Source organism: Melospiza melodia, chromosome 3 (genome assembly GCF_035770615.1).
Source record: "Melospiza melodia melodia isolate bMelMel2 chromosome 3, bMelMel2.pri, whole genome shotgun sequence".
In the NCBI taxonomy this organism is placed as follows: Eukaryota; Metazoa; Chordata; class Aves; order Passeriformes; family Passerellidae; genus Melospiza; species Melospiza melodia.
Genome location: NC_086196.1, coordinates 128,974,637 through 128,989,542, shown reverse-complemented (window position 1 = coordinate 128,989,542; position 14,906 = coordinate 128,974,637). Strand labels below are relative to the sequence as shown.

Sequence of the window (14,906 nt, the reverse complement as noted above, 5' to 3'; positions counted from 1 at the left end):
TATGCTTGGAATAAACAACTGCAGCAGCTACTCGTGGTGGTGAGGCAAATAAAACTTTGGGAATACAGAGCAGTAGAGTTACAGGGACTGTGCATTGAGTGATTCTGGTCTGACACCTGACTGGTAGAATGGTAGCAAGTGTTTGAAAGTATATATAGCATGTTTATGTGGGAATGGATATACCTGTGTGTGTATACATATCTAAATGAATATGTCTGTAAGTGTACTGCCAAGTACAGCAGTTTCCTTTCTCATCTCCAAGGTGCCCTTTTATGTTTCCCTTTTGCATCTGTTTTGAGCATGGCATATCTTTATTTGCTAAAGGAGGCTTTCTCTTCTCCATCTTTGATGTAGTTAGAACTAAGCAGACTTAGTTAGAACTAAGCAGACTTCAGAGTAGCATGGGACACCTGGGTTGGCTTTATATGAAAGGCTAGAGCAGCGTGAGCAGTGTCAATATGAAGTTCCAAGCTGATTCAGATAAACTATTTTCACCATTGTACATTGTCAGTTTAGATAACACAGTCAAATTATCCATTGTTACAGTAAGGCATTTCCCATTGTGTGGATTTTCATCCCTCTGTTTTTTTGTAGCCAAAACATATATACACGAGTATATGTCATCTACAGCCAAGTGACACACTCTGTCACCTTTCTGCCTACTTTTATTAGATCTCTGTACCTTTTTTCTTTCTCTTCCACCTCCACAGTTCACTGTGTGAGGCTTTTTCTAGCATGGGCTATACATCCTATGAAGCTTTGACAGTGCGTTCGTGGTTTCGCTGCGTTTTGCAAATGTTCCTCGATCAACCAAGTGGCGCCTGGGCCAAGACAGATGCTGAGAGAACAGTTGGTAAGTGCTCACATTTCCCTCATGTTTGCAGTAACGGGGCTATATTGCAAAGCTGGCAAACATTTTCAGCTAATTACAAAATGTATTTTTGTTTGTATTCCTTTACTTTTACCTAATTACAAAATGTGTTTCTTTACACTGCTTGTGCTATTTATTGATAGTTTGCCTGCTCTGCATATGACAAATTTATCACAAACAAAGATAAAAGAGCTTGTTTCCTTGGAAGCAAAGAATAAAAACTTGCTCCCAAGGAGACAAGTTATTTTTCCCCCATGGAGAAACTGCTCCAAAAAAAAATGAAAATCTGAAGTAAATAGTCAGAAATCATGCTGTGAATGGCCTAAAAGGAAAAAAAAAGGGAGGGATGGGGGAATCTAGCTGCAATTAATTCTCCCATTTTTTTACACTGGATACTTTGCTTTCTTAGAGCAATACTTTATCCCCTCTTCTAAAACAAATGCAGTTCTAATTATCTGTAGAACTTGTCTTCCAGTCACTATTTCTCATACACATTTTGTGGATTTCAAAAAAAATAAAAACCATCACCTTAAGCCATACTTAAAACTCCGTATTTTCTTATAAATTAAATCAGAAAAATAACTGGTTTGGAATTGTTTTATTTATCTGGAGAGATGCAGTTGGCTGCCAAATACTTGTGTTTTAGATATTTTAAAATAATGCTTCACTTCATTATTTTGGGACTAAATTAAATACTGTATACTGTATTTATTGATTGCTCTCTTGTAATAATCAGGAAAAGCCTACATGGAGCAGCTGACGGAAATGACAAGACTGATTTTTAAACTCTCAGAAGTAGAAAACATTCTTTTAAAGGCTAATGTTGGACAGTCAGTTTTCAAGCAAGACCCAAAAAATGCTCTTGTCCAGTTCATTAAGGTACTGTACATCTACCCCATGTTATTTTCATAAGACAATTTCAGTGAAAAGAGACTAAGTATCAGATTTAGTGTGCTAAAAAAGAAATTACTCACTAAAGTCTCATGAGAGACTGATTCATATTTATTTCACTGTTTGTGTTTTCTCAGGCTGTTGGTAGAACTTACAGTGGTCTTCAGACTCTCCCTGAGAAATCTGCCATGGTAGCAAAGACTCTGGAGTATTTGGGTGATGTGTTAAAGTACGTAAAACCCTATCTGAAGGCAAAAGGACCTCCAGAAGGTCTGCAGCTTACATACTGGATCATAGGTAATTATTTTACACCTCTTTTCTTCTAGGAAATAGTTTTAAAGAATCAGTAAAATAAACTTATGATACTTTTTTTCCCTCTATGCTATCCGCATTTTTTTTTTCTCTATACTATTTAATGTTCGAAAAAACAAAGTTACTAGTGCTACAGTTAGATTTTCTCTAGATCCTGATGTCTAACCTCCTTGTGGTTTTTGTTTATGGGTTTTTTTTTAATTACCCCTGCAAATCAGTATTTTCAAAAGTAAAATGCTTTTGTATCTTTCATTACTGAAAACCACCTGTTTTACCTAAACAAACCTAGAAACAGTGACAAGAGCTGGTTTCTGGCTCTTTAGCTGTAGTGAGGATTGTTGTAAGTCGTAGCAGTTCCTGAGGTTACAGCAATTTATACCCACAGTGGATCTGCTCTTCCCAGAGAGGATCATGAAATCTTTTTGTGTGAGGTCTCTTATTGTTTCCTTCCTCTGCCCACTCATTTTAAACAGAAGTGATGAACTCTGAGTTCTTCCTGTGGAACATAAAAGTAGGTGTACACCCTTCTGAAAGAATTCCAAGTTTTGAGCCATGTGGATTGAGACAACGTGCAGCTTTGGTGTTAGGTATCCACACTATGGGGCATAGCCCGACTCACCAAAGAAAACACTGTAGTAGTCACTGATTTGAATGGGTTTTTTCAATCATTGTATAGGTATGGTAGAAGTGGAAGTGCAGCCAAGGAGTTGTAGAATTCAGCAAATTGCAGGCAGATTTTGTTAGGGCCCATGTGGAGGAGTAATGTGTTTAAAACTATGTTTTTAGGGAGTTTAGGAAAAGGTTTTTCACCCAGAGGGGGATTGGGCACTGGAAAAGTGCACTGGGGGATCGACCCCAGGGAAGTGGTCACAGCTTGGACAATGCTCTTGGGCACATGGTGGGACCTTTGGTGGGTGTCCTGTGCAGGGCTGGGAGGTGGAGTTGGTGATGCTTGTGGATCCCTTTCATCTGAGGATATTCTGTGATAAGCAGTATGATTACAGGCTACATCCTATGTAGTGGAGTTATATTAGTGGCCAAGTAGGCTTAGGTATGTACTTCACTTCTTTTTTGGAACTCCTTCTTTGACAAACACTCTGTACTTTACTAAAATGCAATTCTAGCATTTATTCATTAAACGTGGAATCACTAATAGGGTGCAAAAGAAGAGTGCTTTAAAATGTGCCAGTCTGACCCACTTACTTTTAAAAACAGAGTAAACCTTATGTATCTTAAAACAGAGATAATGATTTGCATGCACACACAGTTTACATCATGATTCTAAGGAGCACAGGGAAAGCATGACCAAGATGCAGAAAGTGTACCAAATGTACTGGAATTAGAGTTTTAAAAAATACTCAATTTTTATATTGTGAGATCAGCATACTTTGATACACGGGATGTATATAAAATTAAACATTCTTAGATACCCAAATGTGGGTTGGAGCCTTAGAAAGTAATTTTAGATTGGTACTTTCCTTTTTTTAGTTTGGTATTGTCCTTTTTGTTGTTTGCTGTAGGAAACGACTAATCTTCAATCATGCTGTTGTGTGCAAGAAAATGTCCTTTTTATTTAAGAAAACATAAAGAAGGTTTAAAAGGAAAAAAAAATCAAGTATATTTCAATCACTGCTTCACATTCTGTGGGCTTGTTAAATTATACGGACAAAGCACAAAACTTAACAAATCTAAACACCTCCTGTCTGTAGTCAGATTGTGTCTTGTACTGTCCCATACATCACAGCAGTGATAATAGAAGGAGTACTTTGAGCTGGAATGACCATGTTTCTTTCAAAGCAGGAAGCTTAGACAACATTATTAGAAGTATTGTTAGGTGATCGTTCTCTTTCTCTATGATTGATCATTGTGTTTTCTTTCACTTCATAAGATTAATGTTGTTTTACGTTGTTTTTAGAGATGATAATGAATGACTTTTATAGATTAATAATATCTTGTAACGGCCTACTTTTGATGTTCCATTATTTTCAAAGTCTTAAACATGTTTCCTCAGGATATTCCTGTATTTTCAACCCAGAAAACTTCTTCCTGCCTCTAATAATATGTAAAGTTGAAAATGTCTACATAAGAGTCTTGTTTTATTTAATGTGTTTTGAGTATTAACACTTCTGAGTAGGGAGTTAGTTTTTCAAGAAAAAATACACCTCACCTGCAATAAAGATGTTTTTCAAAGTTGGGGTATTTACACATCAACACCTTTTTACTTTTTTTCTGAAAGCAAAAGAACAATCAAAAACTGGCTGAAAGCTGAGCAAATGATGCATTATTGTGCTGAAAACAAGAAAGATGTTTTCTGAGGCTCTCAGTTTGTGAACTGAGAGCCCACAAAAAACTAGCAAGACTTAATGGAGTTGGCTGCCCCTTGTTCTTCTTAATCTGCTGAAATGAAATGTAATTTGAAGGATATTTAATGTTTTGCTAACATTAAATTGCTGTGTGAGTAGTTGCTGATGTGGTGTTGCCCCAGTGGTGTTAGACAAATATAAAGGGAAGGCAAAGGCAGCATTTCCCTGCAAGAGGGATGAATGCACACAGCAAGGTAAATGTTCAAGTGCACGTGTGCTGATTGCAGTAGGGTTATGGATCAAGTTTAATTAAGTTTTCTGCAGGGATCTAAGAGACTCATCCTATCTTTAGCATTGCTGTACTTTTCCTAAAACATCTTCACTTGCCTACAAACTTGTAACTGTGTTGAATCAATATAGTATTTTATTTTGAACTGTAAATGGACTTTTGAGTTGTTTTGACTGGGATTTTTTAGCAGGATGCCATGGAATGAGTACATAGGAGTGAGACAATTCAGTTGCTTTTGCTACTCTCAGATTATCTAATTTAACATAATTGCTTCTTAAGGCTTTCTTAATTTTTTTTACTAACTGTAAATTGGTTTGGGATTTTTTTGAACTTTTTTCAACAGGATGTCTGGTAAAGTTCTGTGCACCAATACTGGCTACTTCCAAGGCACAGCAACTCTTGTTTCGCATTGTGGATTGCTTACTGCTGCCACACTCTGTGCTCCAGCAGGACAAGGAGCTGCCTGTGGCTTTGCTGTCTGCCATTCAGGAAAGCCTGCCTCTCTATCTCCAGGTAAATATCTCAGTTCTATTATCAGCACACAAATGAATCTTCAGGAAAATATTAATTTTGCAGAGGATTTTTTCTTTTTCCTTAGTCAACAAGCATTGACTGAATTTACTGAAGCAGTAAGAGAAGTTTTTTTTCTTCTTATAGAAGTGAAAGGAAAATTGCCCCCCATTTGGCTTTCCTCATTGCAGGCAGCTGTGCTGTGGTACATTTTAGAGCTTCTGTCTCATCACTGCATATGGAAAACATTTAGCCAACCTGCTGGTTACACTGGTCTCCAGTGTGACAGATTTCTCAAACAGTGCATCAAGTAATCATAATATGGAGTGAGAAAATTGTTAAGATGACAGAACAAATATTTTAAATCATCCTTGACTTGGCTAACTGTAGATAGTTATAAATGAGTTACCCCTTTTTTTGTTGCTCTTGGGAACAAAAGAAAATCCTTGGTGTATCATGCCACTGGTTTGTCTTAATACTTGGAGAATATGTTTTGCTAAATCACGTTCCTGCTGCTTTGGATTGCATGGCTAAAGCCTTCTTCCCTATTATTTGTCCTACTCCTCTCTCAGTTACCCTGTCACACTTGAAACTCTGTAAGGCTTGTGGTGCTGTAGGAAGACACTAATTTCTGCTGGTGAGAAAGAGAAAAGAATATATTTTGAAAATAAATAAGTTGCCATGTTTTCCTTGTAAATCTTTGTGTCTGTTTTGCTTACCATTTTCCCTTCTCTCTCAGACTTCATTTTGACTGAAGTCTTAACTCACTACTTTGCAGGATTGCATTGTGAAACAATGCAGTGGTGACACTGTAAACATCACTGGAATTTATTAGTTTCAAAAGCAGCTCATTGTGATCAAAGGCATGTTATAGGGAAGTGAATATGGTTGTGCAATGCTCTGCACGGTGTTTTGCTTTATTGCTTTGTAGGTATTTTCATAAGCTGTGTACATGTAGGGCCATCTGGACAATGGTATTAGCATGGACTGTGAGTGTCTGTTTGCTAATTTGGTATTTCTCTTGTAGAGCCAGTTTCTCTGGAGCCTGCAGAGACAGATGTAGCCTTCAGATGAAACCACTTGAGTTGGTTTTGAAGTCTTGAGTGTTGTGTACCCTTGTTTCCTGTTTTATTTGCCAGTTTCTGACTTCCAGACCTCACTTTTGTACTCTTCATCAGTCTGCTGCATTGTCCATGTGCTTTCCAGCTATGCTAGATGATCTTGTGTGACAAAATATTTTAGACAAACACTGCTTCTAGAAAACAAGTAATTCTTTAATTTGATAAACACTTCTGGGGAGTTATTTTTCCTGTTTCAATGTGACACTTTTTGTATTTTATTAATTTTTTGTTCGTCTTTGCAAGGTTCCAAAATTTTTAAGTGTTTGAAAATGCTTCATTTATTCAAAAATACTTCCTCCTCTTTTATGTGGAAAAATGGGAAAATTACAATTTCGAATCAACTCAAAACAAAATATTTCAAGATCAGTTTAAAAACAACAACAAAAAAAACTCTTCTGAGATTGAATGGATTCTTGGCACTCTCAGACATCTGAAGTTATTTTTTCACAGTTGGGTTAAAGTTGCATTCATTCCCTTTCACCCCAATACACATTCTCATTTAATTTGCTTTAATGATTCTGCGAATAGCAATTTGTGACTTGAGCCAAATAGTAACTAGCCTCACAAAGCAAACAAAACCCAGAAACCCAAATGGGTGTATCAGAAAGTGATAAAACAGTGTATGTGGAAGGGAAGATGGAGAAACAGAATTCTTTGGGAATAACCTCACCTTGACTTAACTAAACTGCAGGTGAAATGTGTGATGAGGCCACTCTTGGGGAGCTGCCCTGTGCCTGGTGCTCAGTTGTGGGGGTAGAGCACTGCTATTTTAGGGCAGGAGCCTTAATTCACCCGAATGTTAGACAAGCATTGTTCTGTAGATCTGTCCCTGTTCATACTCCAGCTTACAACTTAATCCTTTCACAGTTATGTGAAAATAAAGAAACAGGAATTTGGAGACCATGCAAAGCATTCTCTTATACATGTGAGTCCTTTATTCATAGTCAAAGTATAAAAGCCCATGAGTGGAATTTCTCCTCAGCAGCCTTTCCTTTTTAATTTTTGTTTCTTTAGTCTTCTGAAAAGTTCCAGGCTCCATTTTTTTTTCTTCAGTTCCTACAGTGTAGGCTTTTCCTGCTTTGCTCAAAAAAACTGCTTCAGATCTCAGAAAACATTTTAGTTTTGCTAGCAATGACCTGAAAAAAATCCCTCTTTCCAGAGTATTTAACAGCTAATCTTAATCTGGTTTACTTGATCCATTTATTGGGTTTTAAAGGGTTTTGAGGTCAGTCCTACTAGCAGTTTATTTTACATATCCCTGATGCAACAATTTTATGAAATTCCATAGAATTTCTGAATATTTTAATCTTTTAGGACAGCATACAGAGCTCCTTCTCTCCACACTGTGTAGTTTATTACTACACAATTCATCAGAACCAATGGCTGTATTTCACCCTCCTTCACCACCCCAAACCTACAAATTTATTTGCTTCATTTTACACAAGCACACATAATTGTCAAAGGCACTAATTAAGACTGGATGTTGCATTTCTCTCTCATCAGTTCAGACTGACTGTGTTTACTTGTTATATTTGTGCTTATATAGAACTTTGGGCTATATCCCTGCCTTTTGACAGATTTTGGGCAGCTGGTCTGGTCTCTACTGTACAGGGAGCTTATCAAGATTTTGTTTTCAAACTCAGTCACTGACACTGCCTTGCTAAAATAGCTTAGCTCTAGCAACTTTTAAGCTATTTTTTGTTTTTTTATCTTGCCTAAAGGGTTACTGTCTGGATACTATTTCTTTCACTGCACATGTGTTTTGGTAATACTTGATGACCTAAGAAAGATTTTTATTGAGATATAAAAATTGCCCTCAGATTTGTTTGAATTCCTGACTTGGGAAAGTAAAGCACAAAGAATGTGAATGAGCAGCCATTTTACAATTGTATGGGACTGTTCCTAATTATCAAATAGTGAGGTATGTAAAATTTAACTGTAGGTATTTCACTACTGTAAAAAGAAGTTGGGTTGATTTGTGTGGTAGTAGATTGCTAACATCTATCATAGAAAGTTTCAGACCAATATTGCTCTTGATGGATTTCTTGGAGAATGGTTTGGAAGAATTTTAATAGATGTTTACCAGTAATATGGGAAAAGACTGAAGCAGTGCAAGAAACTTGTTTTGGAGAAGAAATATTAGTTTAAATCCATCTTGCAGAATACAGTGTGGGTACATGGAATAAGCACTGTATACATAGTGACAGGGAAGGTAAGATTTACCAGTATTAATCCAGTATTAGTCCAAATACAGAAGATTTGTTGATTTCTGTCTAAATACTGAGAATGGCAAAAGAGCTTCATTCTAGTAGTGCTTGGCCCATGCACTTCCCAGTGATTTTAATGGCTCTGTGCAGGCTCAGCATTTGTCGGAGATGAGACCTTGAAAGCCCTCCCATGAGCCACATCTGTGGTCTGATATTTGAGCAAGCTTATTAGTACATTTTGTGAATTATAATATGTGTTTAATAGGAATTGTACAACATTAATTGGTGGACAGCAGATTTATTCCAGCAGCAGGACTTGCAGTGTAAGTCATCATTAGGTAGCTTGGCATTTCTGCAGTGAATAGTTCCAGTAATCCACACTAATCGGTTCTTTGCTCTCCACAGGTGATTTACAGATACACAGATAAATCAGAAGAGGCAGCTCTGGCCACAAAAGGTTCCTGCAGTGAACACACACAGGAATCCATTGCCTTTCTGCTAAAATGAGGAGTGGATGATGTCATGCTTCTCTGCTCCCCTTAAAATGTCCTTTTTTTTAATCTTAACCTCAGAAGATGGCTGAAGAGCATAGTTAAAGAAAAGAAAGCAACTCTATCAACCCTTTAAAGTCCATCTGCTTTGTAGGGATTGTCCTGGGGCTCTGATGTGATTGATTTCAAATCTCTGGTCCAGAACTGCAGTCCAGTTGCACGTGTGTTTCTTTTTTCTCTCATTTGAACAGCAGCTTCCTTTATCTCACTTAATTACTGGTGGGATTTAAAAGAAGAAATTTCTGTGTGATTATCTTGCAATCAGATCCTTGGCCAGCACTGCCTAGGGTGTTTTGCCATTGTAGCTGGAGATTTGCACCTACTGTGCAGTGCTGGTAACTCATGCCTTGTGCCTCTTGGGATACGGTGTTGTCAGACCTTGTGCAGCTCTGTTGCTCTCTGCACTTTGTAAGGAAAAGGAAGAGTCCAAAATAAAGAACACAGTGCTGACCTAAAGTCAGTAGGCCTTTTTGTCCAAGAGAGAAATCCATGTTCTTTTCTAACTTTTGGGATGCAGATTCCAAATCAATTTATTTCAACCCAAAAAATGAAAATGCTTTTATGAAGGATCGGGCTAGGTTTGTTGGTTCACTTTGAAATTAAATTATTAGACCTGCAAAAAATTAGTCAGCATTCCCTCAGATATCTGAATTCTAATAATCTCTTTTTATTGCAACCATTTAATAAGTCTAGAATCATTCTTAAAAACAGTAACTCTTACTAGTTAAGAACTGATGTCTTCTTGATACTGTGTATCATTTGTTGATCCTCAGTTCTGTCTCATTTTAGCAATTGTCATTGTTAGTTCTTCAGAGGTGCTGCCTCCTTCATGTATTCCTGCAGGTATCCTCTCTAAGGTTGTGAAGTTCTTTGTGTCCCTTTTATCCAATAAGTTAATACACTTTGTCATAGATGTCTGGGTTCTTTTAGTGTTAAAAACAGTCTAGAGTCTTAAGAGTGCCAGTTCCAATATTTGGATTATGGAGTACATTCTGTCTTTCTGTATGAGCTTTACTACAGAAAGCACAGGCAACTCTTCTTTATGCCTGCTGCAATATCTTACTGAAAACATCAAACACTCAAGTTTATACACTAAATAGTCTGTCATCTCTAACTGTCTCTAAGTCTGCTACTTGCCAAGAAGTATCACTTGACTTCTTTTTTTAAGAATTCTGATACAGCAGCAGCAGCTTTTTTCTACAATAATTTACTCTGTGTACACAAAAGGAGGAGAAAATCTGAAGTTTTACTCAAAGCCTCAGTTCAGAAAGTGTGTTTTTTTGTCATTGAGATTTGCCAGAATTATCAAGGAACCCCAAAAGTATGTGAGGTAAAACCCTTAAGCCAAATCTGCATTCAAGAGAGCCACCAGATCTTCAGACATCTCATTTCTTGAAATCTCATGTTTCCTGTATTTGTTTACTGTGGAACCAAAAGTGGGAACTCAGCATTTCAAGACCCTCAGCTATGCCTCAGCCTGCTTTTTTTTTTTTTTTGCCTTTTTTTTTTTCCCTGAATGTTTTGTCATGTTCATACAGACAGGTATAGATGAAAATGTTTTTGGGGAGTCAAGAAATGGGTTTTTTTTTATTTTAATACAAAAAGCAACAGAAATACACCTTTTCCATAGCTGGGGAACAAAAACAGCTTGACTTGATCTGTTCATTCCTATATCAGGGGCATTAGTTTACCTCAGCAACCATAAATATTCAGACAGATACTCTTCCTACCAAAACCAGAGTCTGGATTGCAATGCTAATGGAAATTTGAAGTACTGTTGAAATTGCTGTCTTGGGAGCTCTGTGCTTGACCTTGTTTTACACAATTATTCTTGTTGGACAAAACTATTGTGAAAACTGAGTTCTCAAGAGGCTTCTGTTTGTGCTGCTGACTGTGACCCTTGAGATAGGAGATCGCTGGACCTTTTTATTTTTTTCTTAGTGATTTGTTCTTCTTGCTCTCAGTAATCAGAGGAGGGGGAAGGAAACAAGATCTTAACTTTCTCTTATGGGAACCCATTCCAGTAAGAATACTCTTTTTTTCAGAGATGGACCATATATATGTTCTAAAACTACAGGTAGAGTTCAGATAAGCACTTTCTGGGCAAGTACTTTCATTATAGATTTTTCTCTGGATCAATATAGCTTATATTGGATAAATCACAGCAGTTTTAGCCTTATCTTAAACAGAGTTTAAAACCTCCTCTAAATCCCTTATAAATGGTGCTTAATTTACCCTAATTTGTTCATACTATGAGCAAATCTTTTCTTGTTGGAGCTCAATTCTAAGCGCTCATTTTTCTGCTGTAGCATTTATACAAAAATTTCACACAATCCTTTACAAGCAGATGAGGTTTTTATTCTTCCTGTCCCATCTTAAATCTTACCTGATTAACGTACTTTGTTAGACAATGCACAGGATGGAAAACAGAAATGAGAAGCTTTTGGGTGCAAAAGCGCCACAGTTTTATTTTGAATTTGAAGGGGAGCTTGCATGTCCCAAAGCTTATCTTCCAATATATTAGTCTAGTGAAAGATTTTTCTCTGCTTTGCAAGTCTGGCCTGCTTCTGTCTTCATTTGCAGATCATCATGTCTGCAGCAAATCAGTGATGCTTATTTGTCTGGCATAGTTACTGTGTGCAGCAGTTTACACAGCATGTAGTGAGTGTTTACCATACAGTTGTTAAAGATTTATTCAACTGTATTGCTAAATTTTATTTAATTCCTCACTTTCTAAAATTTTCTTCCACAGGGCCTGTCCTTCATATGTTGTCAGTCCCAAACCCAGGGTGCCTATTTAAACCAACTCCTTGGGAGCATCATTCGCCATTACTTTGGACGATTCCTGCCCTCGTCCCCGGCCGTGCCCGGTGCTGGGCAGCATCCCCTGCTCGCTGCCTTGGGCAGCTCCATCAGCGCCCCCCAGCTGCTCCGCCTCCGCAGGACCACCCTGCAGGTGCTCAGGTGAGGAGCAGTGGGTATAAATCATCACTCTCTCAGGCCTCAGATTCACATTTCACAAACAGCTCATGAGCTCAGGCCTCTGCTTTCCTCTCAGCTGATGGTGCGGCTCTTGGAAGAGTCTGGGAGTTGCTGGGCAGGGAGCAAAGGAAGAAGAGTGTTTATATATCAGAAGAGTAAAATTAGAAAGATTTATGAGAGATTAATTAAGGATAAAAGTCCTAGACCACAACAAAAAATATTGCAGGAGGTCACGTGAAATGCAAATCCTTTTCTAATTATGCTCCAATGGACATCATCACACGTGTGTCTCAAGCTGTATTTAGGGGTAGAGTTGTAGTGCTGAGAGCTGCCACAGTTAGCTGTGCATGGGAGACCTTGTTGCTCTCTAAGTGTCAGGGCATGCACAGGTGTGCCAGCTGCCCAGGGGACATGGAAAACTGGGAAGAGGAAGACAGAGGCAGGAGACAGTGATTGTTCACTGCGCTGTCACCACTCGCATGATGTCAACAGCAGCTACAAATCTCTGTTCCTGCTGCTGAGAGGCTGACACTTGGTTTTATGTACTGCAGAGTAGAGAACAATCTGTACTTTTTTTCTGTGTTGGGAAAGGATTTAAACCCCCTCAAATACAGGCCTATATCCATGGTAATTGGATCTTTATTTGTTGAAGAGTGGGTATACATGTTGATCAGAAAAATAATGTCAGTGCTAATCTTGGGTAAATATGAGAGGAAATCCTGTAAGTAAAGTTTGTATTATCACCTATTAAGGGAGTCAATTAAGATTTCACAATCTTAGTTCTGACATGTTTTTGGATACCCAAACTTTATTTTTGAATGTGTGCATGCATGTGTGAACGTGGGGATTAAGAGTGGAAAGTTCTGAAGGTGTAATGGCACTTGGGGATCTTTAAGATGTGAAACATTCCTTAGTGATCTGGGAAGAATGTGTTAGAACCAGAGCAGCACTCTGGTTTGCAAAGTGCTGGGTGGTCATGAGGCAGTCATGGGGTCTGTACACAAATAGGTGCAGTTTGTTCACCACTTTGCCATATGAAAGCAATGAATGTATTGCTGCTGCAGAGGGGAAGGGAAACTCCATCAGGATTGTATTACCCAGCTCACAGAGCTATTGTAGTGGAAGAACACACAAAAAAAAACCTGTGGGAAATTCTCAGAGTAATTAATGAGACAGAAGATTTCAGAGTTGCTAATATTAAAGTTAGACCACATGATACAAGAACTGTGAGTGTCACAGCTTTCATTGGCCAAGTCACACCAGTGCTCTGAAGCAGTGCAATGAAGTACACAGAGCTCTGAAAGTCACATTTCATTTGAAAGTTGTAGAAACACTCTTTACTGAGCTTTTAATAAGGATGCTGGTTTTTATCTGATGCATTGTTCAGCCAACATATGTGCCTTGTTTGAGTAGGTAACAGTACCTAATATTAAATATCTTAAAATGGTTTTTTGAAGGTTCTGGGAGTGCTCTTGCTGACTGATGAATAAATGCTGTGTTCTCTTTCACCTGCAAAACCTGTTGTCTTCAGATTCCATTAATTTGTGGTGCCAAACCAACAGTAGTTCATATTCTTGTATTCTTTCGTGGGAAATGAACAAATCAGTGTGTTAAAATTGGAACACTCCATGTGTGTGATGTTAAAATTTGCTCTTGTTGCAGATTGACAGGTCACCTTTTATCCTTGTGCCAGATTTTATATTGGAGATGTTTGTGTTAATTCTGACAGAACAAAATCAGTCACTGGCTGTCCTGTTACAACATACTGTTTATAAAAATCAAATAACAGTACCAGTGTAACAGCAGAGCTGTTACCACAAGTATGCTTGTGAGTTTGCAAAAGCACATAAAGCTAAATAATGTAATTAAATAACAGCTGTATTATGCATGTTGATTTAGGATTTTAGAATCTTCATTCCTTCATGAATTCAATTATATTATGAAGCTACCTTTGTATTTAGCTTTTAATAGTCACACTTGGGTTTTAAACTGTAATTATGATGGCTCTTATTTCTCATTCCCTCTGAACAGAAGAGTCAGAAGATATCACTGTTCTCTGACAAACTGGGAGTCATTGCTATGACTAAGATAAATAGAAGCCATTATTTAAGCCTAGATAAAGATAGAAATCTATGTAATAGGCCTCCTGCTGAAATATCACAGTTATTTTAAGGTATATGGTGCTTGCATTACATGGAAAAAAACCCCAAATCATAGATTTTGTTCTGGCTTGCTTTGTCTTCCCAGGGAAAACTACCTGCAGTTCAAAGGGCATGCTCCACCTCCTCGCTTGGCCTCTGTTCTTGCTTTCATTCTTGAAGTACTTCAGAGAACCCAGAGCACTGAACTGTGTGACACAGACTTGGTTCTCCCAGCTGTGTTGAAGTGCTTGGTGCTGGTTAATGAGCTGCAAGGTGAGCTGTTTGTTTGCTTTAAGTACATCTCTCCACGCCTGCAAGATTTCTGCACTGCTGAGCATCCTTCATCCCAGTATTTAAGACTCTCAGATGAGATGAATAAAACAATCTGGCCAGATAAACTGGATGAGGCTTTTTTTTTCATTAACTGGTCTGGGACTTCTGCCTCTCAGGCAGAGAAATCCTGCCTCATTTAACTCTCTAATGAACTAACCAGCTTCTCAGGAATCTGAAGGCATTTCCTTTTTTCCCTATCCTTCCCATATAATCTCCTCCATTAGCAATTGTGGAACTTTTCTTCCACGTAAAGTTTTGAGACCAAATAAGACTAGAGTTATGTTCTCCCCTAGAGGCATTATAAATGGATTAAAAGTAGCATGTTGCTCTCTGAAGTTATCTTTGAGTCTTCTTTCTTCTTTTAGCATGCTTTGTTTTGTAGCAAGAACATCTTT

General features: G+C 37.9%; 1 protein-coding gene across 1 annotated transcript in view; it reads left to right on the top strand.

The window, feature by feature from the left end:
* The window catches only part of MMS22L (MMS22 like, DNA repair protein), an 88,223-nt gene that overhangs the window by 67,885 nt on the left and 5,432 nt on the right, over positions 1-14,906 (top strand). Inside the window, exons 17-22 of the mRNA XM_063153043.1 lie at positions 711-853; positions 1,608-1,750; positions 1,900-2,059; positions 5,010-5,179; positions 11,808-12,019; positions 14,285-14,451. Coding sequence (XP_063009113.1) covers positions 711-853; positions 1,608-1,750; positions 1,900-2,059; positions 5,010-5,179; positions 11,808-12,019; positions 14,285-14,451 — 995 coding nt within the window. The remainder of the gene's footprint in view (positions 1-710; positions 854-1,607; positions 1,751-1,899; positions 2,060-5,009; positions 5,180-11,807; positions 12,020-14,284; positions 14,452-14,906) is intronic.